Source organism: Arachis hypogaea, chromosome 17 (genome assembly GCF_003086295.3).
Source record: "Arachis hypogaea cultivar Tifrunner chromosome 17, arahy.Tifrunner.gnm2.J5K5, whole genome shotgun sequence".
Classification (NCBI taxonomy): domain Eukaryota; kingdom Viridiplantae; phylum Streptophyta; class Magnoliopsida; order Fabales; family Fabaceae; genus Arachis; species Arachis hypogaea.
Window position 1 is genome coordinate 133,774,837 of NC_092052.1, and position 23,988 is coordinate 133,798,824.

General features: G+C 35.3%; 3 protein-coding genes across 3 annotated transcripts; 2 read left to right on the top strand and 1 right to left on the bottom strand.

Annotated features, from left to right (window-relative positions):
• Positions 1 to 3,412: 3,412 nt before the first annotated feature.
• On the top strand, positions 3,413 to 4,657 carry LOC112764986 (zinc finger protein ZAT10). The gene has a single exon (XM_025810845.3). The coding sequence runs from the start codon at positions 3,683 to 3,685 to the stop codon at positions 4,466 to 4,468; it is 786 nt and encodes a 261-aa protein (XP_025666630.1). The 5' UTR covers positions 3,413 to 3,682; the 3' UTR covers positions 4,469 to 4,657.
• Positions 4,658 to 16,550: 11,893 nt separating this feature from the next.
• On the top strand, positions 16,551 to 17,656 carry LOC112766714 (LOB domain-containing protein 39). Its single transcript, XM_025812607.2, has 2 exons — positions 16,551 to 16,914; positions 17,002 to 17,656. Exons 1-2 carry the CDS (start codon positions 16,566 to 16,568, stop codon positions 17,367 to 17,369), a joined length of 717 nt encoding a protein of 238 aa, XP_025668392.1. The 5' UTR covers positions 16,551 to 16,565; the 3' UTR covers positions 17,370 to 17,656.
• A 1,786-nt stretch (positions 17,657 to 19,442) lies between these two features.
• Positions 19,443 to 20,703, bottom strand: LOC112766967 (uncharacterized). The gene is made up of 3 exons (XM_025812857.3): positions 20,484 to 20,703; positions 20,125 to 20,186; positions 19,443 to 19,847 (listed from the first exon to the last, which is right to left on the bottom strand). The coding sequence occupies exons 1-3, from the start codon at positions 20,581 to 20,583 to the stop codon at positions 19,680 to 19,682; spliced, it is 330 nt and encodes a 109-aa protein (XP_025668642.1). The 5' UTR covers positions 20,584 to 20,703; the 3' UTR covers positions 19,443 to 19,679.
• Positions 20,704 to 23,988: the final 3,285 nt, after the last annotated feature.

The following is a 23,988-nucleotide window of genomic DNA, read 5'->3' on the forward strand; positions in this document are numbered from 1 at the left end:
ACAGAGAAAAACAACAAATAAAATAAGATTGGATTTACCTAAAGCTAAGACTATCTTAAAGGATAGTTATTAAAAGAGTATAAAGGATTTTTTTTTTTTTTTCCAATGCATTGCATATATATAAGAAGCTTAAAAAAATTAACTTGTATTTTTTATTAAAAAAAAAACTTTTCAATATCTTCAACACATTTAACAAAATATAATATTGTTATGTACATAATATTTTTATTTTTGGAAGTATGCTAATCAAAGTAATCATAATAGATATATGAATTTACATTTCATCTTCAAAATTGACAAAATATTGTAAATGAACCTAAACCATTCCTTAAACCCTAAGTATTTTATCATTATTTTATGTTTTAAGATATTTGGTTACCTTTCTAATAAAATCATATTAATATAAGAAAAGTCAAATTAATAAATATATAATTGATTAGACTTCAAATAATATTAGTCATTACTAATTTAGATAATAAAAGAGATGCAAAAAATAAAAATGGCAGTAAACAATACACACTCTCACAAGTGCTTAAAAGTCTGCTTTCTTAAAAGGAACGGGTGCAATGTGCCCCACTCGCTTAAATTAAATACCTAAAAGTTAGAATTAATTAAGTATCTTCACATACACAGGAAAGTTTTAATGACAGAATAAATAATCTTCAGCTTTACGATAATGAAACGAGTCTGAATTTTAAGCTTTATTTATTGGTGAATTCTAATCACCTTACTTATTTTCTAAGGAAATAATTAAAGGATATTAATAACAAATGTGGTTACTAAAACGAAAATATTTGATAACTAATAAATATTAGTAAAAAATTGTTAAAATTTACTATTTTTTATTTTATTTAATATATTCTGTAATAAATAAATATTAAATAAAATAAGTTTAGATTTTTTTTATTTTTTTAATATTATACTTATTAATTAAAAATAAGATTTATCTAACTTGTGTTTAAAAAATTTTAAGTTTTAATTATATTTAATGTATTAAAAATATAAAAAAATTTAATAATTTTTAGTTAAATATTTTTTATGGTATTTTTAAAATGTGTTTTTAGGATCTTAGTTAGTAAAACTCATCCTAAAAATATCATTAAAAAATGTATTAAAAAATAAGTTGTTTATATTTTTAATGTATTAAATATATAAAAATTTTAAAAAATTATTATCTTCTTAACAAATGTCCTTATAATAATTATTACAAGTTTCATATTTTTCAAAAATAACATCCACAAATAATTTATAAGTGTGAAATAATATCACTCGTTTCATTAATTAATTTTGAAATTGAATTAAATCTATTTAATTTTAATAATAGTTTTTAGCTAAATTTTTTATAAAATTTTAAAAATTTAAATTTAAAACTTAAAACCCAAGTAAAAAAAAAGATAAAATTTTGAATAATAATAAAAAATGTCTATAAAATTATTTTATGTATAACAAACTTTTATTTTAAAAAAATAGTGATAATATTGAGTAGTCATCCACTCCACATAGTGAGTGACCACTTGTTAGTGAAGTGATTTGTACACCACAAGAAGAAAAGTCGTTCCTGATCAGTGACATATGATCTGGCTGCTTAATTAACTTGATTCCTCTCCCAATCACCCACCTCATATATAACAAACCAAGCGGCTGTGTGCCCCATTTTTATTAATATTAAATTAATATTATTTGTTATCTTGCAAAAATAATTTTGCTGTGCATACAAGTAGATAGTAGCACCATGAATGAATGATAATAAATTGATGATGTGATGAATGACTTACTTTCAAGTTGCTTCACAGTGGTTTCGCTCAAACTTATATGTCGGCTCCAAAGATTTATATTGACCCAAGATAAGTCTTTTTTTTTATATTAGCTGCCGTGGACCAACTCTAATTTTAATTTTTAATTTAGTTTAGACCATGTTCTTTTACTAATTTAATGTGTGTTTAGATTACTGTTTATAAAAAAATTTGTAAAAAATTAATTTTATAAATTTAATTTTAATAAAAAATAAATTTGCATTAAAATAATTTATATTTGATAATTTTTATATTAAAATAGATTATAATAAAATAAATATTTAGATTACATTATTCAAAATCACTTTTAAATAAAAAATTACTAAAATAGACATTAATTTAAATAATTTTTATATATTATCTTATTATTTTAATTTAGATATTTAAATAGATCTTATTAATTAATTTTAAAATAAAATTAATATTTATTTATTAAAATAAAAATAACATAAAAATTGACAAAATATATTTTTAATTAAAAAAATATAAATTTTAGAGAGTACTAAAAATAATAAAAAATTAAATATTTATTTTCGTAGTGATTGAAATAAATCAAAAAATTTTTTGATAATATTTTTTTATATAATATATTTTTTGTACTCTTAATACTTTTTTTAGTATGCTATAATTTATTATTATTATTATTATTTATAATTAATTTTTATTTAATTTATTTTATCTAATGGGATCAATAAATTATATTATAAAAAAATAATAAAAAATAATATACTAAAATTATAATTATAAAAACATATAATGTCAAATAAATAGTTATAAAAAATAAAAATAATAAATAATAAAAAAAGAATTCATATAAATAAAAATAATAAAAATTTCATAAATAATATAATAATATACGTAAAAAATAAAATTAGTAAAAAATAGATAAAAATTTAATATTGATGAAAACTCATTAGTAAAATTTAAACGTGCTTCTTTTTTTTCAATGCATTTGCCAAACACACCATTATTAACACATTAGATAAACAAAAAAGAACAACCACTCTAATTTGTTTTTGGCTCTACCTTTAAAAAGATTGACTAAGAACTTAGAACCAGTCTTGTAGAATTTGCACTTGGTCTTTCTGTCACTTGCATTATTATTTTCGTTAATACAATAAAAATAAATAGAATGCCAGTTGCAGTTGCAGTTTGGTGCACTTTGTTTGACCGACTTGAGGGGGCCACGGTCAGTAGTGAACTAAGCTAACTCTTGTCATCTCTTACGCTTTAAAACGTGCTCTACTCTCCTCCAACTGTGTATGTATCTGTTAGTAGCTCAATTTTAATTTAACTTAATTTAATTAATTAAATATTATACTTATTTAAGTACAATTAAATTAATAAAAAATATTTTTATTTTTTACGTATTTAATAAATTTTTAATAATAAAAATAAAAATATTAAAAAAATAAAAAATATTTTTTAAAAGATTACAATTTATATTTTTTTTAAATTTTTTTAAAAAAAAAATATTTTTTATATAATAAATAAATAAAAAATATTTTTATATAATTATAATTAAATATAATTAATAAATAAAAATATATTTTATATAAAATATTTAAATATAAAATTATTCTTATTTTTTATAAAATATCTTAAAAAAATAACTTTTGAAAAAATCTTTTATTAAAAACTCACTTACTTGAACAAATTCATTGTACAATTATAAGTTGGGCAGTACGCCTACTTTCTCATCACTCGTCACGCAACTTCCTCTCTCAGCTCCAACTCTCACCCCCTCTCTTTATATATAGTTATTTACCCGATTCTATTCTCACTTCAAATTCAAACCACACAAGAGCAACAACTAGAACTATAAGGCTAACAACCTAACTCCTCTCTCATCACCAATTTCTATTTCTATTTCTGTTTCATTCGCTCAGATGGCACTAGAAGCTCTAAAATCCCCCACCGCTGCAGGACCTTCCTTCAGCTTTGAAGAAACCAATAATCTCAGCTACTTGGAAGCACCATGGGCTAAGAGAAAGCGTTCGAAGCGTGCCAACAGAATGGAACTGCCCCAAAACTGCTCGGAGGAAGAGTACCTAGCTCTCTGCCTCATCATGCTTGCTCGCGGCACCACCACCGTCCCCACAATCACAGCCACCGCCACTGCCATCCCATCCAAGCCCCACTCCTCTCCTGCTCCATCTGTTGATGAGTCGGCTCCAATTTCAACCGCCAATCTCATCTACAAGTGCTCTGTCTGCAACAAAGCTTTCTCATCTTATCAGGCGCTCGGTGGACACAAGGCCAGCCACCGCAAGTTCGCTGCTGCCACCGTTGGCGGCGAAGACCATCACTCAACCTCCTCTGCCGTCACCACCAGTTCCGTTTCCAAAGCATCCAACGGCGGAGGCAAGGCTCACGAGTGTTCCATCTGCCATAAGTCTTTTCCAACGGGACAGGCTTTGGGAGGACACAAGCGTTGCCACTACGATGGCGGCGCTGCTGCATCTGCATCGGCCGCTGCTGGTAGTGCCGTTACCGCTTCAGAAGGGGTTGGGTCTACTCACACTGTTAGCCATCGCGACTTCGATCTCAACCTGCCTGCTTTTCCAGATTTGTCCAACAAGTTCTTCGTGGAGGACGAGGTTTCCAGCCCTCTGCCGGTGAAGAAGCCCCGTCTCTTGACCCTACCGAAGATTGAAATCCCTCAATTCCATTGAATCCAATTTCTCCAAATTATTACTTCAGTTCTTAGTTTTTTTTTCTTTAATTAGTTGCGTTTTTTAAAGGATGGTTTATTAAATTTGTTGATGTACATACATAGTACTTAGACCTCGTTAGCTAGTTCTTAGAAATATTGTATCTTGACCGTGTCAATTCAATTCAATTTAATTTCTTTATTTGTTAAATTTTAATTTCTTTAAATTTATCGGATATTTATGTATAGTTTTTCCTGTGATATAATCATCTATGCCTCCGCGTGTGAAATAGTCATCACAGTAAAACTGCGTGTTTCTTTTCTCTGTGTCTGGCGCTTATTTTTACTGTTGGAACTGTTAACCTTAATTAATTAACTGCAGTACGTGCGTCCTATACCCTACTGGCTCTATGCAAAGGCGTGTTTTCTAGCTGGATCTACACGTAAAATTAAAATTAATTGATTAAATTAATAATTAAAAGGTTTTGATTTGTTTGCAGGATGATAAAATCAACACTTTTTAATTTAGGTATGGAGCCTATAAATGCTTGACCTTTTAATTTTTGTACTCAGCCTCTTGCAAAATTACAAAAATTTTGAGTACATAAATTGAACTGATTTATGTAGTTTAAATTTTTTAAATACAAATCGAAAGGTTCGATTTGTATATTTTAAATTTTTTTAATTTTTAAAATCTAAATTAAAAATTTTTTATATATTTTTTATATTTTTTAAAAATATTAAAAATTACAATATTAAAATATATCACTCATCTCACTTTTTTATTTAAACTTTTTAGCCTAAAATCAAAATACGCGGTGAGTTTTTTGTGTAGATTACTGTTTACTAGTAACTTAGTGGGCTGGGTAGATGACATTTTGAGGAACATGGAGGATGTTTCGTGTTTGATGTGCGGATAAGAATGAAGGTTTGATTGCGTTTGGTGTTTTACACGTTTCGATGATAATGCCACGTGGAAGATTGGTTATTCTTACATGATTTAGTAATACTTTCCTTTGTGTTGGAGTAGTCTTATGACGCGTCATTGAATGGTCCTAGCTAAGACTGCGGTGCTGGTTTTGGCGTTGATGCGTTTTACACGTGTGTTTCCTTTAAATGTATTTTATATGGCGTATGAAAATGATTCAAAGTTGAAACTTCCTTCTACGCGTGTAACAAATGAAAAATGAAGATGAAATTGAATTGAACTTCTTCTTGCCGTGATACCTTGAATTTGATTGCACACATGTCATGCTTTTGATCCTGTTTGGATGAATATTCATCACTCTCTTAGTTCTCACAATTGCCACGCCCGTACTCACAAGCTAAAAGTAAGCATATTTTGGTTGGGGAAAGGAATTCAAGGGAATTCACCAAATTTTATGCCAAATTATATTCTGGTGAAGTGTCGTAGATTCGAGTTAATTGAACCTGTTTTCTTAAACTTTTCCCAACTCTAACTTATTTTGTCATCTCATATCATTTAGCGTGTTCAAGAGGAATAATAATTTACATGAATAATTGAAGTGAGTCGTTCATTATTAATGTTCATATTAGAATGCTAAGTTATTCTCTATGGTAACTAACAGCTAACACATAGTGTACATGTTATGTCATAATTTCTAGTTGGACAAGTTATTTAATAAGAAGGGTTTTTTATTTTTATCTTAAAAGAACCAATGTCTTAATTAGGACATATGTTATTTGTTAGTAAAAATGTCAAAATAAATAGTTATTTCATGCGGATAATGCTTCAATCCTTCGAAGAATCTTTTCTTGGCATGTCCAGGTTCTTGGAATCTTCTACCGCTACTTGCTAAAGGCGGCGACCTTATTCTTTAATTTGGAATAATATATAACGACGCAATAAGTTTTCAGATATAATAATCAACCATTATATATTTTTCATGATAAAAATAATTATAAGTCCAAGAGCAAGAATCAAATCACATGTAACATATCACATGTATAATTATTATTTGTTGGGTGAATAAAATATCTTTTAGATTAAATTTTTAATTAAGTGATTCAAAAGAAAATAATTAAGGATTCTTATGTTATTTGGGTTTTTCTTTTTGTTTTTGTTGTTGTAACTTCTTTTTTTTCGTTCTCTTTCTTTTTCTTTTCAACAGCTTGTTTCTTAATCTTTTAAAACTAGAATTTTTAGAAACATGGAAGAAAAAAAATCAGGGAATTTAAAAATTAAAAATTTTAAATTTATAAAGCAACAAATTAAATGAGATAGATTGATTCAATGATTAATTTGATTTATGAACTTTAATTTCATGAACTAAGATAAATCATTTAGTATACAAATTCAATGATCAATTTGATTCGGTATTTGAAACGATAACATATATTAGATGACATATAGTAAATTATATTTCACATGTGATATTAAACTAACACTTATACAAATAGAGTTGTAATGTGTGACGCTATTATTCATATTTGTAAATGTATATAGTTAGTAAAGAGAGAGGTAAAAATAATTTATTTTCGTATGTTCTCTATTTGTCCAAGTTAAGGCTACCTTTGTATAAATATGAGTAACTCATACACACACAGAGACTATTCTCTATCCAATAACCCCTCACTATTTTTGCCCTATCTCTTTTTCTCTCTTTCGTTCCTCTTTTCTCTTTTGTTTGTCTGTATACTTGCTCATATAGTATCAAGAGTCAACCAAAATTCATGACTGATATTCAAAGAAAAGAAGCAGATTGATGTCGAAACGTCGCTTGGGTCACCAATCTTAGCAAGATTAGCCACTGTATTATGGTGGAAATAGCCATAAACTTATCTTGGTTGGCCAAGCCAAGGATGCATCTCTTATTCTCAAAGAGCCTAGAGAAAAATAAGCACACAGCTTATTTCATATTCAAATCAACTTCAACTCTATTTCATAAATAAAAGATACATTAGTTATTTATACTAGTAGGAGAAGGAAAAACCTTCATAACTTGGACGATGTGAGACTAATACATAACACAAAGTTCACTGTTCTAAACAATATGGGACTTGTGTTCCCTTCTTACAATTAACTAATATAATTAACCTACTAACTCTACTTGCTCTCGCGTCACAGATCCTAAAGACAGTAAAAAATAATAGTGTAATGATAAAAAATTGGATGGCGTGCTGACATGGTGCCGAAATGGGAGCAGAGAGCTAGAAAGAGAAAGCGCTATGCACATTTAGGATTAGGGTTATATATTGAGAGAAGGACTTAATTGGGTCCAAATTGAAATGTATCCATGTCACTTTATTGTTGGGACTGTCCAATGTGATAAAAGATGGTCACATTAGCTTCCGACAATTGACTCAGCACCGAAAAGAATAACAGAGATAACTATGGTGTCTAGAACTCTATCTGAGAGACCATTATGGTGAAATTAGAATCTTAGGGACCAAATTGAGTAATTGCATGAATCTCAGGAACCATTATAAAGATTTACTCAACTCGTCTAATTCTGATAAGGAAGAACAGCACTCTCCGCCTATTTCATGGTGTGGAGGCAGTGCAGGAATTAACACTCAAAAAGATTTAAATAAGCTTCAATTATATCTTAGGTTTGTTTCTTTGTATTGAAAAAATAATCTGGATTGCACAGATTGTGACTAAATAATCATTTTTGACCATTAACAAATAAAAATTTAGATGTTAACAAAATAAACCACAAAATAATGAAACAAATATTATAACTATAAAAGATTTTTTTTTTTTTTTGTAATACTACTAAATTGTTAAATTTAGAGTTGACTCTATTAAAATTTTTTCAAAATCTCTAAATTATCCTTGACTTCATCTTTTGAGTTCTAACCCCTTTTTCATCTTCCACAATCATTATCTAACTCATTGCCACAAAAATTAAAGAGCATCTCTTATTCTTCCTTTTTTTTCGTCTAGCCACTAATTGACTCTTCCTTCTTTGATCTTCTCTGCTTCCTCTCTTAAACCCTTCACTACGTGCTCTCTCTCTCTCTCTCTCTCTCTCTCTCTTATTGTACACTCCCACTCTCCCAACTTCCTCTCACAACAAGCTCAAGTCAGAGAGAGATCTCCCCTTCCTCCTTTAATACCCTTAACCGCCACCTTTCCATCATCATTTCCCGTACTGATACCAACCACCACGACTCCATTAGATCCCAACCCAAAAACTTCCACGCATTTGAGTCAATATTGATCTAAATATTCCGTCGACGTAACCAACCTTTCGTTTATCGACAGCGTCGCCACCAAGGACATCCACATCAATCCCTTCACTTCCCTTTCTATTCGATTCGAACTCATTGTCATTACACCATAATAGTTGTGAACCCTCCATTGGGATGCACAGCGTCGGAAATGGAGGGGCGACAAGAATGATATCATTGCCGCAGTACAGGGTGCTAGTCTGTACGTACACCAGATCATTTTATCTCTTTTGCAAAAAAAAAAAGTTGGTTTTTCCAGCCCGACCCGTCAGCGACCTGGGTCCTGGCCCGAGCGGCTAACCCAACGGGACACACCACCCAGACCAATAGGGGATCCGCCTTCTACTCCTCACCACGTGAAACCTGGACAGCTAGCAGAAGCTTCCAAGAAGGTGGACCTGACCATAAGGGGCCCACCCGAGTACAGGCTATAAGAGGGGAGGGACCTACCCTTCCCCAGAGGTACGTCACCTACCCTAACCCTAATAGCTGCCCTTTGTACGGACCCTGACTTGAGCGTTAGAATCCTTGCAGGTGGCCCCTCTGCTTCCTCAACTCGCCGGCCGAAGGGACTTCCTCACTGGTACCCCTTCAGGACTAGTTTCCCGTAACCCTCAACCCCGGCACTCGCCAAATCTGACCTATTCAGGACACGACGAACCGAACATTCTCGCTGTCTGTGGAGACTGGCGTGAATGGACTTCTTGTTAGGCCCGTTCGACGAGCAAGAGGAGGAGGTACGCGAGGAAGAGGGAACCGCTTAATGAGTAGGATAGCCTCCGTTGCTTCCTCCCGGGAGCACACGAAAACCCCCTCCCGTAGAAACAACCCACCCTTCAGCTCCCATGAGAGACGCCCATTCGGGGGGTACAGGTGACGACAATGCGAAAATCATGCAGGAGCTACGCCATCGGGTGCAAAGCCTCGAGAGAGAACTGGCGGTGAGGGACTGCTACTGACCTAGTCCGAGTCTCTTTCGTACTCGATCTCCTCCAAAGAGGTTGGAAGCACGAGGCAGGAGCCCCTGGAGAAACAACGACAGACAGCAAACTGACGTTTGGTCGCACACGACTCAGGACAGGTCAGAAGGGCTGGGGAAGACCCACAGAGAGAGACCAAGAAGACGACGAGATCCCGTCATCATGGGAGCAACCCCTTTCCACCCCTCTATCCTCAAAGTCCGGCTGCCGAAACACTTCGACAAGCCGACAGACATGAGGTATGATGGGACCCAAGACCCCCAGGAGCACCTGACGGCCATTGAGGCCAGAATAAACCTTGAAGGCATCGACGACGCAGTTAGATGCCAAGCCCTCCCGGTGACGTTAGCAGGCCTCGCGATCCGGTGGTTCAATGCACTTCTGTAAGGGTCCATTACGGCCTTCTCGGATATAACCCGTAGTTTTTTAGCACAGTTCACCAACCGCATCGCTAAGGCTAAACATCTAATTAACCTATTGGGAGTCACCCAAAAAACTAGGGAACCGACCAGGAACTTCCTGGATAGATTTAACGATGAGTTCTTGAAAATCGACGGTTTGACTGACTTAGTGGCCAGCCTATGCCTGACAAATGACTTATTAAACGAAGATTTTAGGAAGCATCTCACTACCGAACCCGTATGGACCATGCAAGAGATCCAGAGCATGGCAAGAGAATACATCAATGACGAGGAAGTTAGCTAGGTGGTGGCAACCAACAAACGGCAGCCGACCAATCCTCCTGCCCGCCAGCCTGGATACCCCGAGAAAGCGAGAGAGCCTCCCATAGAGGGGGCATCCGGGAAACCATTCAAGTCATTTCCCTGCGTGGGAAATTTCACAAAATATACCCCTCTTACGACTCCCATCGTAGAAGTTTACTAACAAATCGTGGATAAGGGCATTCTGTCAAAGCCCTGACAACTGAAAGACAGGACAGGCGGGAACAAGAGCGTGTACTGTGATTATCACAAAGGCTTTGGCCATAAAACCTAAGATTGCTTTGACTTGAAGGACACCTTAGAGCAAGCCATTTGCGAGGGTAAGCTGAACGAGTTCTCCCAGTTCATAAGGAATCCTAGGAGGAGGGAGCGCGAACGTTCTGAGCAGGATCACAGCCGGGCCGTCAAGCCAAGACAAGGACCCATTGAAAATGCAGACAATGCCCCCACAGTAGTTATTAACATCGTGGTTGGACGAGACGCACTCCCCAATTCTAAATCGGAGGTGAAAAAGGACGCCAAAGTCCTAGCTGTGTCGTCAGGAAGCCATAAGACTCAATCCAAAGAACCCCTGAAGATATCCTTCGTCCTAGAAGATCAATGGTTTCATGACCTCCCGAAAAACCCACCCATGGTGGTCACGGCGAGAATTGGGATGGGCCTAGTCACATGGATTCTTGTCGAAACTGGCGCCTACTCCAATATCATGTTAAGAAACATGTTTGACGCCCTGAGACTCTGGGAAGCCAACCTCAAGACCCACCAACATGGGGTCGTGGGCCTTGGAGACAACTACATAAAATCCGACAGGATTGTTACCCTCCCTATCTGCATAGGGTCAGGCGAAGAAAAAAGGTCGGTAATGGTAGAGTTTGTTGTCTTGAGAGACTCCACAGCCTACAATGTCATCCTAGAAAGGAAGACAATCAATGAGTTCTCAGCTGTAATATATACCAAGTTTTTTACTATGAAGTTCGTCACAGATGATGGAACTATCAGTTCCATCAGGGGACATCTGGAGACGGCAGTCGCATGCAATAATGCCAGTCTCTCCTTGAGGAAGAAATTGAAAGAGGCATATGGGGTTTTCCTAGCCGATCTGGATGCAATAGTAGACGATAAGCCTAGGCCGGATCTCTAGGGAAACGGAGGAAAAGTTCACCTTCGTGAATAGAAACCTCCCCCACAACCTAAAAAATCCCCTCATGGAAGCGATCAGAGCAAACGACAACCTCTTCACCTGGACTCCAGCCGATATGCCAAGGGTAGACCCCGAGTTTATGTTTCTCCGGCTTGCCGTAAAACCTGATGCTAAACCGGTAGCACAGCAACGGAAGAAAATATCGCAGGAAAGGGCTAACGAGGTGGCCAAGCAGACGGCCAGCTTATTAGAAGCAGGATTCGTAAGGAAACTCAAGTACTTGACGTGGTTGTCGAATGTGGTTCTCGTGAAGAAAGCCAACGGAAAATGGAGGATGTGCGTCAATTACTTGGATCTCAACAAAACGTGTCCGAAGGACTCATTTCCCTTGCCAAACATTGACACACTAGTCGATGCAGCAGCGGGATATCGGTTCCTAAGTTTTATGGATGCGTACTTTGGTTATAACCAAATACCAATGCACCGATCCGATGAGGAAAAATGGCGTTCATAACGCCAGCCGGAACCTACTGCTACAAAGTAAATGCCGTTTGGATTCAAGAATGCCAGAGCCACCTACCAAAGGCTGATGAACAAGATTTTTAGTGATCTTATCGGGACATCAGTCGAGGTTTATGTCAACGATATTTTGATGAAAACTAGCAAGCCAAGCGACCTAGTCGGCGATCTAGAGGCCATTTTTAAGTCTCTCCGTAAACACAATATGAGGCTCAACCCCCTCAAGTGTGCTTTTGCCTTGGAGGCCAGGAAGTTTCTCTACTTCATGATAGCATAAAGGGGGGGGGGTGGAGGCTAACCCGGAAAAGTGTAAGGCCGTCCTGCGGATGACGAGCCCAGGCTGCGTTAAGGATATGCAGAGGCTAGCCGGAAGACTTACGACTTTATCTCGTTTTCTCGAGGCATCGGCAGCGAAGACTCTCCCCTTTTTCAATCTGATGGGAAAGGGAATAACCTTCAAATGGACCCCGGCCTGCGAAGAAGCGTTCAACCACTTCAAAAGGATACTCTCGGCTCCACCTATCCTCGGTAAGCCAAAAGAAAGTGAGACACTGTTCTTATACATTGCGGTGACGGATCAAGCCATGGCGGCTGTCCTCATCTGAGAAGAAAACAAGATCCAACAGCCGATCTATTTTGTTAGCAAGGTTCTACAAGGAGCAGAGTTAAGATACACCAAGCTGGAGAAGCTGGCCAATGCTTTGCTGATCTCGTCTCGGAGGCTGCGGCAATACTTCCAAGGGCACCCGATCACTGTAAGAACCGACCAAGCCATTCGCTAAGTTTTACAAAAGCCTAACCTGGCGGGTCGCATGATGACGTGGGCGATTGAATTATCCCAATATAACTTGCAGTACGAACCCAAGCATGCGATCAAAGCCCAGACGATGGCAGATTTCCTAGTAGAAGTCACTGGGGACTCCCCTGAAAACCCGAACTCTTGGTGGAAGCTCCATGTCGACGGAGCCTCCAACCAAGCGTTCGGTCGGGCAGGAATAATTCTTGAAAGCTCGGCTGGGATTATTTATGAGCAGTCAATCAGTTCGACTTATCGATTTCCAACAACCAGGCGGAGTACGAAGCCTTAATAGGGGTCCTACTCTTAGCCAAAGAGGTCGGAGCTTCGTGGGTCGAGGTCAACAGTGACTCACAAATCGTGACTTCCCAGATTAATGGGACTTACCAAACTAGAGATTTCCTGCTCCAGAAGTACCTAGAAAGGGTGAAAAAGTTGTGCGAAGATTTTGAAGAGGTCACGGTTCAGCATTTGCCCAGGGAAAGGAATGCCAGAGCTGACCTCCTATCAAAGCTGGCAAGCACGAAGCTAGGCGCGGGAAACTGATCTTTGATTCAGGGATTGGTAAAGGAGCCGTCGGTAACCCTGTGTGTGACACAAGCAATGAGTTCCCCCTCATGGATAGACCCGATTCTTCATTTCTTGGAAGGCGGTGAACTTCCTGAAGACGAGAAGGAAGCAAGAATATTAAGAAGGGAGGCGGTCAAGTATGTAGTGATACAAGGCCAGCTATACAAGCAAGGGTTCAAGCAGCCTTTATTGAAATGCCTGCGCCCCGACCAAGCGGACTACGTCTTGAGTGAGGTTCATGAGGGGTGCTGCAGCCACCATATCGGGGGAAAGCACTGGCCAGGAAGCTTGTCAGAGCTGGATATTATTGGCCCTCAATGATGTCGGATGCATAGGAGTTCGTGAAAAAATGTAGGAAATGCCATGAGAACGCCAACTTCCACAAGTCCCCAGCAGTGGAACTAGGCTCAATGTTAACCTCCCGACCTTTCGCTCAATGGGGAGTCAACCTTCTAGGTCCATTCCCAGTGGGTCCCGAGCAAGTTAAGTATTTAATTGTAGCCGTCGACTACTACACCAAATGGGTTGAGGCAGAACCATTGGCCAATATATCGTCGACAAACTGCCGAAAGTTCATGTGGAGACAGGTGGTTTCCGGGTTCGGAATCCCGGAAGTCGTGATTTTAGACAATGGTACGCAGAAGCTTCCAGGAAGGTAGGCCTGACCACAAGGGGCCCACCCAAGTATGAACTATAAGAGGGGAGGGACCTACTCCTCTCCAGAGGTACGTCACCTACCCTAACCCTAATAGCCGCCCTTTGTACGGACCCTGACTTGAGCGTTGGAGTCCTTGCAAGTGGCTCCACCGCTTTCTCAACTCGCCGGCCGAAGGGACTTCATCACCAGTACCCATTCAGGACCAGTTTTCCACAACCCTCAACCCCGGCACTCACCGGATCTGACCCGTTCAGGACACGACGAACCGAACAGGTTTGATTTTGATTTTAATTCTGGAAGGGTTTCCACGATTTAGAATTGATTCTGGTTCTAATAATTTTGAAAAGATTTTCATAGTTTAGGAATAATTGTGATTTTGATTCTAGGAGAATTTTCATGGTTTAAGGTTTAATGTGGTTTTGATTTTGAAAAGATTTTCATAATTTAGAATTAATTTTAGTTTTGATTTTAAAAAGAGCTTCCATAATTGAGGGTTGATTTTAGTTTTGATCCTTAAAGAGATAAATGGTTGAAACAAAAAGGATAATATAAGAGAGAATTTAAGAATTTAACAGTGAGATAATATTATAAAAAAATTAATTTTTTATAGTTACAATACTAGCTAGTTTTATTTTTCTTAAGGTTAATTTTGTCGACATCTAAATTTTTAATGGTTAAAAATAATTATTTACTTTTTAAAACAGTAAATCACTAACCATTGTTAACACACTGTGACAGTTTGACATTTAACATGCACTACTATAGACTCTATTCCACCATTCCACATGTGAGCCTAATATATGGAAAACACAGCCACCAGACTTAGCCTACATGAACAGCTCAAAACATGAGTGTCCATACAGAAAGGATTAATGTCGATCATATGCCAACGTTTTGCTCTTCTTGAGAAACAGAATAGAAAATATCGCTTTTATGTATTAATTGAATTTCTGACAATCCATAGGCTTTTATTAACAGTGGATGGTTTAAGTGACATCTTCAGTAGTTTAGCTTTAATGCCCATTGGAAGAGAACCAAAATATTTGTGAATACTAAATATTTGAATCTGTATGTATTGTTTACTTGTTTATTAATTTATGTTTATCGTCTAATCTGTCTTTTTTTTTGTGGTTGATTTTGGTCTTGACATTAGTATTCTATACTTCCTAAAAAAGTCGAATTGTTCACTACTGATCTAAAAAAATAAAAATTACCTGAACAACAAAAGCATATGACTAATTAGAATATTAGATATTGGCAAATCGAAAAAACATTGAGTGACACTATGACAGGGTTGTAATAATTCAGCAGCATTCAAACTTGTGGATCTTTAAATTCTGTTGCATTATTACACATTTACACCTGAAGTAATACAGCCATCCTTAGAGGGTACTACACCGAGTTGTGCAATGTGCCAAACGGAGACAGTGGAATCCATGCTCAATAGCTTCTTCACTATATGATTAGATCCAACACTCCACCAGTTCCGCCAGGGAACCAGATTATCATGATGTTTACATCTGGTGTTTTTCATACTTTCAAAAAGAAATTTGGATACTTTAAAATTTTGAATTTTTATTTTAGAAGGTAAAGTGTGATCTCTTACGCTTGAATAATTTCTCTCTCTTGATTTTATCTATAAAATAAATGTGAGAGATCACATTTTACTCTTTAAAAAAGAGTAATTCAAAATTTAGAAGATTTATAAAACCTTCAAAAAGAAGATTCTATATGTTATTGTGTAAAGTGGTTCAATGCTCTATCTTTTTTACATAAATAAGTAATATTTGATGTCTGTTGTGGCGAAGATTTCACATGATGTAGTATGGTGGTGGTCACATTTTTCATTCAATGCCAAATGTATTTCTTTGTGTTTTGAAGTGTATTATGTTAGGACGACTGAAATGCCCCATTCCCTGGCCATAGATTCACTAAATGTACATAAAAATAACCAAAAAAAAGTTAATTATTTATAAAAAATCAGTTATCTAACAAATTATTATTATTATATATATATATTCTTATTGAAACCACAACCCCAACTCTAAAACTGTTTTTTCATATTTCACAGTAGCGACTAACATCTCCCAAACTTTTGAATCCTAACACACCATATCTACCAAAGGCACAAGTAACCATAAGATGCTTAACTGTTTCTACTTCCTTTCCACGCAGTCTATTAAAGTGGTCTTTAGTATCCGTCCCACTAAAATTGAATTAAATGAATTGATTTATCTTGATTAATAATAGTGACATTATTGCTCTCCATTCAGTCCATTGTGTTACAAAGAGACAGAAGCGAAATTTGGTGGGGCACTATGACTATGCTAATTTCTTTATTAGAATAATTATTCGCACACATAGTAAAATGAACATTCCATATATTTATGGTTTATATTGTTTAATATTTTCATTGTCTACCTATACTTTTTCTAATCATTAAATATGTCATAAGAATTAATTTATCTTTTATTTTAGAGATACTTAAATAGAATTCACCGGTATAAAATGTCAAGGTAAAAAATTTACCAATGTAATGGTGCTGAAAAAGGAGGTAAGAAGAATATCGGGTGGGAAAAGTGAAAAGAGATGGAAGGGCCGCGGAAAGACGGAGGCGGTGTTGGGCAGACTTTGGAAAATCTTGTTTGTTTGTGTTAATATAAATAGAGGCAGTCTGACTAGAGTTGGACCCCACTCTGAAATGAGCTGCAACGGTTGCCGGGTGCTCCGCAAGGGATGCAGCGACATGTGCCCCCTGAGGACATGCCTCCACTGGATTCCATCCCCTCAGGCACAAGCTCACGCCACTCTCTTCCTCGCTAAGTTCTTTGGCCGCTCCGATCTCTTCTCCTTCATTTCCTCTGTCCCACACAACAACAGGCCCGGTATCTTCACTACGTACTCTTCTTCCTTTCTTAATTACTCTTTTATTATTTATTTCCTTCATTTTTATTCTATTATTTCTATCTCAGAGTTGTTTCAGTCTCTGCTTTATGAAGCTTGCGGACGAACCATCAATCCCGTCAATGGCGCCGTGGGCCTGCTCTCCACTGGTAACTGGCACCTCTGCGAGGCTGCCCTCCGCACTGTCCTTACCGGCGGCGTCCTCACCGCGTTGCCGGAGGAGGTCATCATGCCAGTCTTGGACGACTCTTCCGCTTCTCATGCTGCTCTTCATTTCAACAACACAAGCTTATCAGAGGCGTCCAAGAGGCGTAGCGTTAGCGGTGTTTCAACGCCACCCGCTGTGTCAGTTGTTTCGGGAGAACCATCGGAGATGAGCTTTGATGATGGCATTTGCAGTCACAACCAGAGAAAACTCTTGAATCTTTTCGTGTAAGAGTTACGTGCTAGCTAAACTCTAATAATAATAAGGAAAATAATAATGCAATTGCATAGAAGAGATGATAGAGAGACGCAAATAGACTCCATTCCTTTGTGCGGAAATTTTGACACAGCTTTTTACTGTTATTGTTCTTAATTACTATAACAAAGGTATGGTATCTCGGAAGCCATTGTGTTTTATTTTCATTTAATCTGCTAGCTATAGCTCTGTACATATAAATACCTTATTTCTTAACTATAACTTATGTATCGTCATATTGCATATCCTTTATCAGGGTAAAATCTGCTAATACTTTCATGTTAGTTCGAGAAATTTGAGTTTCTGCGAGGCACATAGTTAGTAATAAGATAAATGAAGAATTGAAATAAAGAGCAAAGAATAAATGAAGTAAGAGGAAAAGAAAAAAGAAAAATAGTGCGGTGCACGTCATGAAGGCATCAGATGAGGCATGCATGTCTCCGCTAGAAGTGAGTTCCACGGCAAAAGCCACCGTATTCAGAAAAGGGGAATAAGACACGCATATTATTATTCTCCCAATCCTAATCCTTAGCTGCTTCTAACGTATACCTTTCGCCGCGTCCCTCTACTTATTTTTTTCTCAATGCGGCTCCCTTCCTATTCACAATTAGATGAAAATTCCGGTAATTATTAATTCCACCTGAAATTGAATGCAATTTTCATCTCACAATTAACCTGTCAACTCAAATCAACCTAACACGCGCCCTGGTTTATAAGTAGGGCGGGCAATGGGTAGAGTAGGGTAAGGTTTGGATTCTACCATAACCCTACTCGCGGGTTGAAAATTTTATTAAAATTCTATCATATCCTATATGCGGGTTGAGAATCTCTCAACCCTAACTCTACCCATACGCTAAAGTTCTAAACCCTACTTTACTCTACCCCGCAGAAATATCAAATTTTTTTAAAGTAAATATAAAATTCAATCATTTCAAATTTTATATATATTAATAACATAAAAAATAAAAAACTAATGCTTTAAATTACTAAATTAACTAACTAGTTTAGTGGTTGTTTACTTATTGTAAGTTATAGGTTCAACTCTTACTTCCTTTACTATATACCTATTTTGTTGGGTACTCGCGGATAGAGTATGAATAAAATTTTATTATGCCCTGTGGTTTTCATATGGCGACAATGCAAATTATTAATACATGGCGATACATATGATGCGTTTTTTGCATATTAAAATAATTTTTTAAAATTAATTATTATGTATTTATATATAAATATATGTATAATTTAATTTATTTTTAATATTTATTTTATATTTTAATATATATTTTATTTTAATAACTAATTTTAATATATATTTAGCATGTTTGCATTGGATATGATGTTATAGAATCTTCAATATTATTATGAATGAAAAACAAAGGTACGTCATTCGATAATTAAGGTATATTATATTTTCAATAATAAAAGTTTCTCCCAGTAAAATGAAATAGCTTATTTTTACTAGCAAAATTAGAAGAAAAGCTTGTGTAATTTATATGATTTTCGTACTTTATCTGTCAAGGCAAATAGCATTTTTTTTTTTCATTTTGTTTATGCACTAAATTGGTATTCAATTCAATTTAACATTTTTTTCGGCTCCATTTTTACAGTGCCATGTAGGTTTATTAGGAAATGAAGGGAAGTAGAGAAAATTTCATTATGGTTGTTCACATGCTTGAAATTCTCCCTCTTTACTTAAAAGAAACGTTAACAAAAATATGATAAAGGAAGTGCTTTATGTGATTGCATGATACTCATTTATTCTCATCTCCAAATATGAATAAACTCCAATTCACATACACCAAAATCCAAACACAAATAAACTGAAATGGACAAATGGGATAGTCATCTGACAAACAAAAATATATAAATATAAGAAAAAGAAAACTACTTTTTGAATTTGGTACAAAATTCTCAAAACATGTTATCTTCTATATAAGCATGTTAATTGCAACCGGACAATTAGCTTTCAAGACCTTTGGATCTGACATTTCAATTGCCATCGCCTGTGACTAATTTGTATTCTACTTTTGAAGCAAAGTACTCAAAAGATTATTCGAGTTTGAAACGAGGAGTAATCCTATCTCTTTCGTTAGTCATCTCAATAATAAATACATAGATTAACGTTTGATACTTAACTAATGGTTATGGAACAGAGTTGCAGAGGCACACTTTAATTTGCTTCCAAGAACTTATACAAAGCCATTTCTCTCATAGGACCATATATATATATATGACTAGGATTGTTATTACAAGCTAAGGTAGCAAAGTGGAAGAATAGTATTATTGTTAATAATAGATACCAGGAGGAGGAGGAGGAGCCTTTGGGTTAAATTCCGCACGCTCAATAGATCCATGACTCACTTTGTCCCTTGAGCCATTTGGCGGTGGATTTGCATCACTATAATCTTCATCTACCGACACCCAACCACCTATCACTCTCTCGCTCTCATTTTCCTGAAATTTATTACATTCCATCAACAACTACAGTATTTTTGAGAGCTGATTAAAGTGCATTCAAGTATTAATAAAGGTGCATTCTACAGTAGAGATCAAAGTTGTATAGAAAAAGTATAGATTCTTTTTGTGGCTATTTTTTATTGTACGAAAAACTTTCTTTTAGGAATTAAACTTGTTAATAATACTATTTGATTCTATAAAAAAAATATCTTTAAACTTACATCTTTATCGTATAATTCACCATTAATAAAAGAATCAATATATATATATATACCTTAAGTTTCCTGCTTACACCAACAGCAATCAGTGTTGTTGCATCAGTATCACCACCGTTATCTGAGATGGCATTAAAAACTGTGGTAAGAACTTCAGTAGTGCTATGGTTAATGGACTATATTGTACAAGAACGAAGAAGAAATAAATAACGCAGATAATGAATAATACTTTTCTTAGTATCCGAATACTAAAGTAGTAATAATGTAAAGAGAGCAGTGTTATATATGGTGTTTGGTTAGAAGTTACTGGAAGAGTATGAACATGGTCGTAATTGAAAGCTAGGTAGAAGATATAATGAAATGAAAAATTGCAGTCAACACATGGAAATGGGGATAAAGGGGAGGAAAGTAAAATTACCATGGTGAACAATGGGAGTTGAGAAGTTGAAGAATAGCATAAAAGTTGCGGCACCGAGAAAGAGGAAGAACGTTAAAGACCGGAAGGCAGAAACTTGCATGATGAGTTATGACCGACACGAAACAATCAAGTAGTCAATTCAATTCGTAAACAAATGGTGATGTATATTTATTGAGAATGTGGATTTTAAATGCGGTAAGTGAAGCAATAAATGAAGGCATGGGTCATGGGTGGATGAAAAAGTAGTGATTAGTAGTAATTAGTTGCTGTGGGAGACGCGGAAATGAGTGATTAACTGATTATGGAATCTTTGTATGTGTGTATCCAGTTGTGTAAACAGTGGGTAACCACTAACCAACCACAATTTAATGCTCCCCTTAATTACATTACTATTTTTTTTTTTTAAATTCTATTCATTATTTGGCATCATCTAAATTTTGTATCCGAATGCATTTATTATAAAACATAGAAGATGAGTATTAGATCAAGATTTTGCATGCGGTGTTGGAGATCTTAAAACCTACTTACCATATGTTTAAGTAAAAGGTTTCTGCTATTAGGGATTAGTCATTGACTCTAGACCATCGGGTTAGCTATTGTATTTTTATCGGGTCCAATGCAACAATAACCATTTCATGGTTTCATGCCGATTTCTGACAAAGGCTCACTGCCCACTAGCATTGGAAGTTCAAAGTAGGATCAAAGATGAATGTTTTTAACCAACTTATCTTAGTTTTTTTTTTTTTTGTGGCCGAAATAAATTAAACAAAGAAAAATAAAATAAACAAAATAAGGAACTGTCTAAATAGAGGACAGTCCCATTTAAGACTATTCTTAAACTCCTCCTAAGGTGAAAGAAGCTCCACATGCGAAAGTTGTAACTTCATCGCCATCTTTGTCATAGTATTTACCACCGTGTTTGCATCTCTCATAATCAAACGAAAGTCAACCCGCCAATTCAAATGCATGATCAGCTTATCTTAGTTAATTGATCAGCTTCTTAGCCCGTTTAAAAAATGCCAAAGATTCGAACAAGGACGGACATAAGGGGGGCGAGTGGCGGCCTCGGCCTCCCAACTTTTTTTAATAGTAATAAGTTATTATGTATAATTTAATTTTTTTTAAAAAATATTTAGTATTTAGTCTAATATAAAAATTTTTTTGTCTAATTTAAATATTAATAATTTTTAATATCTAAAAAATAAGTAACAATATTAAAAAAATCTGAAAAAGATATTATTAATATTTTTTAATTAAATAAAAATTTTTAAATTTCATAAAGTGAATTCTTTTTCTTGTTGTGGCCATTTTTTTTATTCGTTTGGTATTAATTCTCTCTATTTCAACTGCTACAATTAAGAGATTTTTCTCAATTATGAATATTGTGAAAAATAACTTAGAAACAAAATAAAAGATGAATTTCTTGCTAATTGTCTTTTAATTATATTGAAAAGAAAATTGTTAAAAATTTTGACACAAATTCTATTATCGGTGAATTTTATGATACGAAAAATCGACCACTTCGTTAGTAAAAAGTATACACATATTTTTTTACTTTAAAATATATTCTCTATCCGTATATTTTTATAATACATCTTATATTATATAATTTTTTTACATAATTTTTAATATTATATGTGTTATTGGCCCCCATAATATCATTTCTGGATCCGTCCCTGGATTCGAATTTCTTCTTGTGTACGTGATAATGCTAAGAGTGACAACACTATTCGAATTTATGGGTATCCACTCTATCCTTATTAGTGGATAATTACATGTTCTACTGTAGATCGGATTTTCTACGAGGTAGAATTTTAGACGGGACGAGACGGAACCGAATTTAGATAATATATGTCTCTACCTGCTCCGATTTATATATAATATATATAATTTTAATATACGATATATGTAAAATAATTAGTAAACTAATTAATAATATTATATTATATTTAAAATTTTATTTTAATTTATAGTATGTATGTGATGATGATTATATAAATTTTAAAATTTAATTTTATTTATTGGATTTTAATAATTATAGAGGCAGGTAAAAATGAGGTGGACACCTGCAAAAGCGGGTTAGAATTCAACTTTTTACTACCACAAATAGAAGTGGAGCGGGTTCTATATGGGTTATTTTAGTGGACGAGATCAGGAAGGACAAAAACCTGCCCTTATCCGTCCCATTGCCACCCTTAAGTAATGAATTGGTCAATAATAAATTCTTAAATAGAACTTAAACCTATATCAAATTAGTTCTTAGCCTACTAAGTTAAAAAAAAATTGTAAAAAACAAAAGAAAAGTTGAATGTTTCTGATCCAATCATTATAATTCTGTGATAACCGATAAATAACTTAGAAACTACGATAATTCATGTAAGGGTTATAATTTATATAAAAGAAAAGATAAATCTCTTATTCTTATTATAATTAAATAAATCAAAGATTTAAATAAAAATTATATGTCCAATAATAAGTTTGTAAAAAAGGTTTTGAGAAGGTCAAGATGATTTCTTCTCCGTAATATATTTCATAGAGTTATACTTCTCTTTTGTTCACCTGAGTATTACAGTGCGTTTTTGCAGGTACGGAGTTCTTTACTACTATAATACATTTTATTTGTTGAAAAAGAAACAAATTCAACTTCATCTAAGACTGAGTTATATTTCAAAGAATTTACTAACAGAAGTACATTTTTCAAAAACCGAGTTAAATATAAGTTTTTCAATGAAGATAAAATATTTTCAAACTTGAATGACTTTATTTATTTAAAATCATTAAAAAAGGTAATTGAGGTATAGCCTATATCTTCTAGTTACAGAGACAGGTTTTTTTTTTTTTTTTTTGGTCGAGAGCATGGGCCAGAGAACTGACCCAGCCAGACAATCAGAACATGATAAAACCCCAGACCCGACCCGATAGTGCCCGACCCGACTCCGGAAAAACCCAACTCTAAGGATAGAATTCATCGTGTTCAAACGCTGTCTGGCTGAGGGTGCCATTGTCGCCGGAAGCTCCATTACGGGTTGAAGAACCTGATGCATGGATCTAAAGCCTGCCGCAATCGTTTATCCATGTTGTTGTCGTACTGAATCCGCCCGGATTCATCATGGGTTCTCCATTTCCACTGCCCGTCGCCGACCCCAGATGTTGACGCCCCGGGTGATGGCACCGCCGTGAAGGACTTCCTTCATTGTTCGCATTCACCGCGCCGCTAATTCTCTGCCTCGAGCTCGATTGCCAGGCTGTGGGTCCGTCAGTGCTCCCTCTACGTGCTCGTCTCCATGAATGGAATCTGTGGTTGCTATTGTCTGAGGTTGGCCGAAGCACTGCAGTGGATCTCAGCTGCATCCCCTCTTCAGCTTGTTGCTTGTCTTGACTCTCCGTTTCCGCCCTCTCAGGTAACCCATTCTCTAATTGGTGCCCTTGATGGTTGATAGGACCTGAGACCCTTTTGACTTGTTTATGCATCCTCTGATTATGCTGAAGAATTGCGAATCCAGCT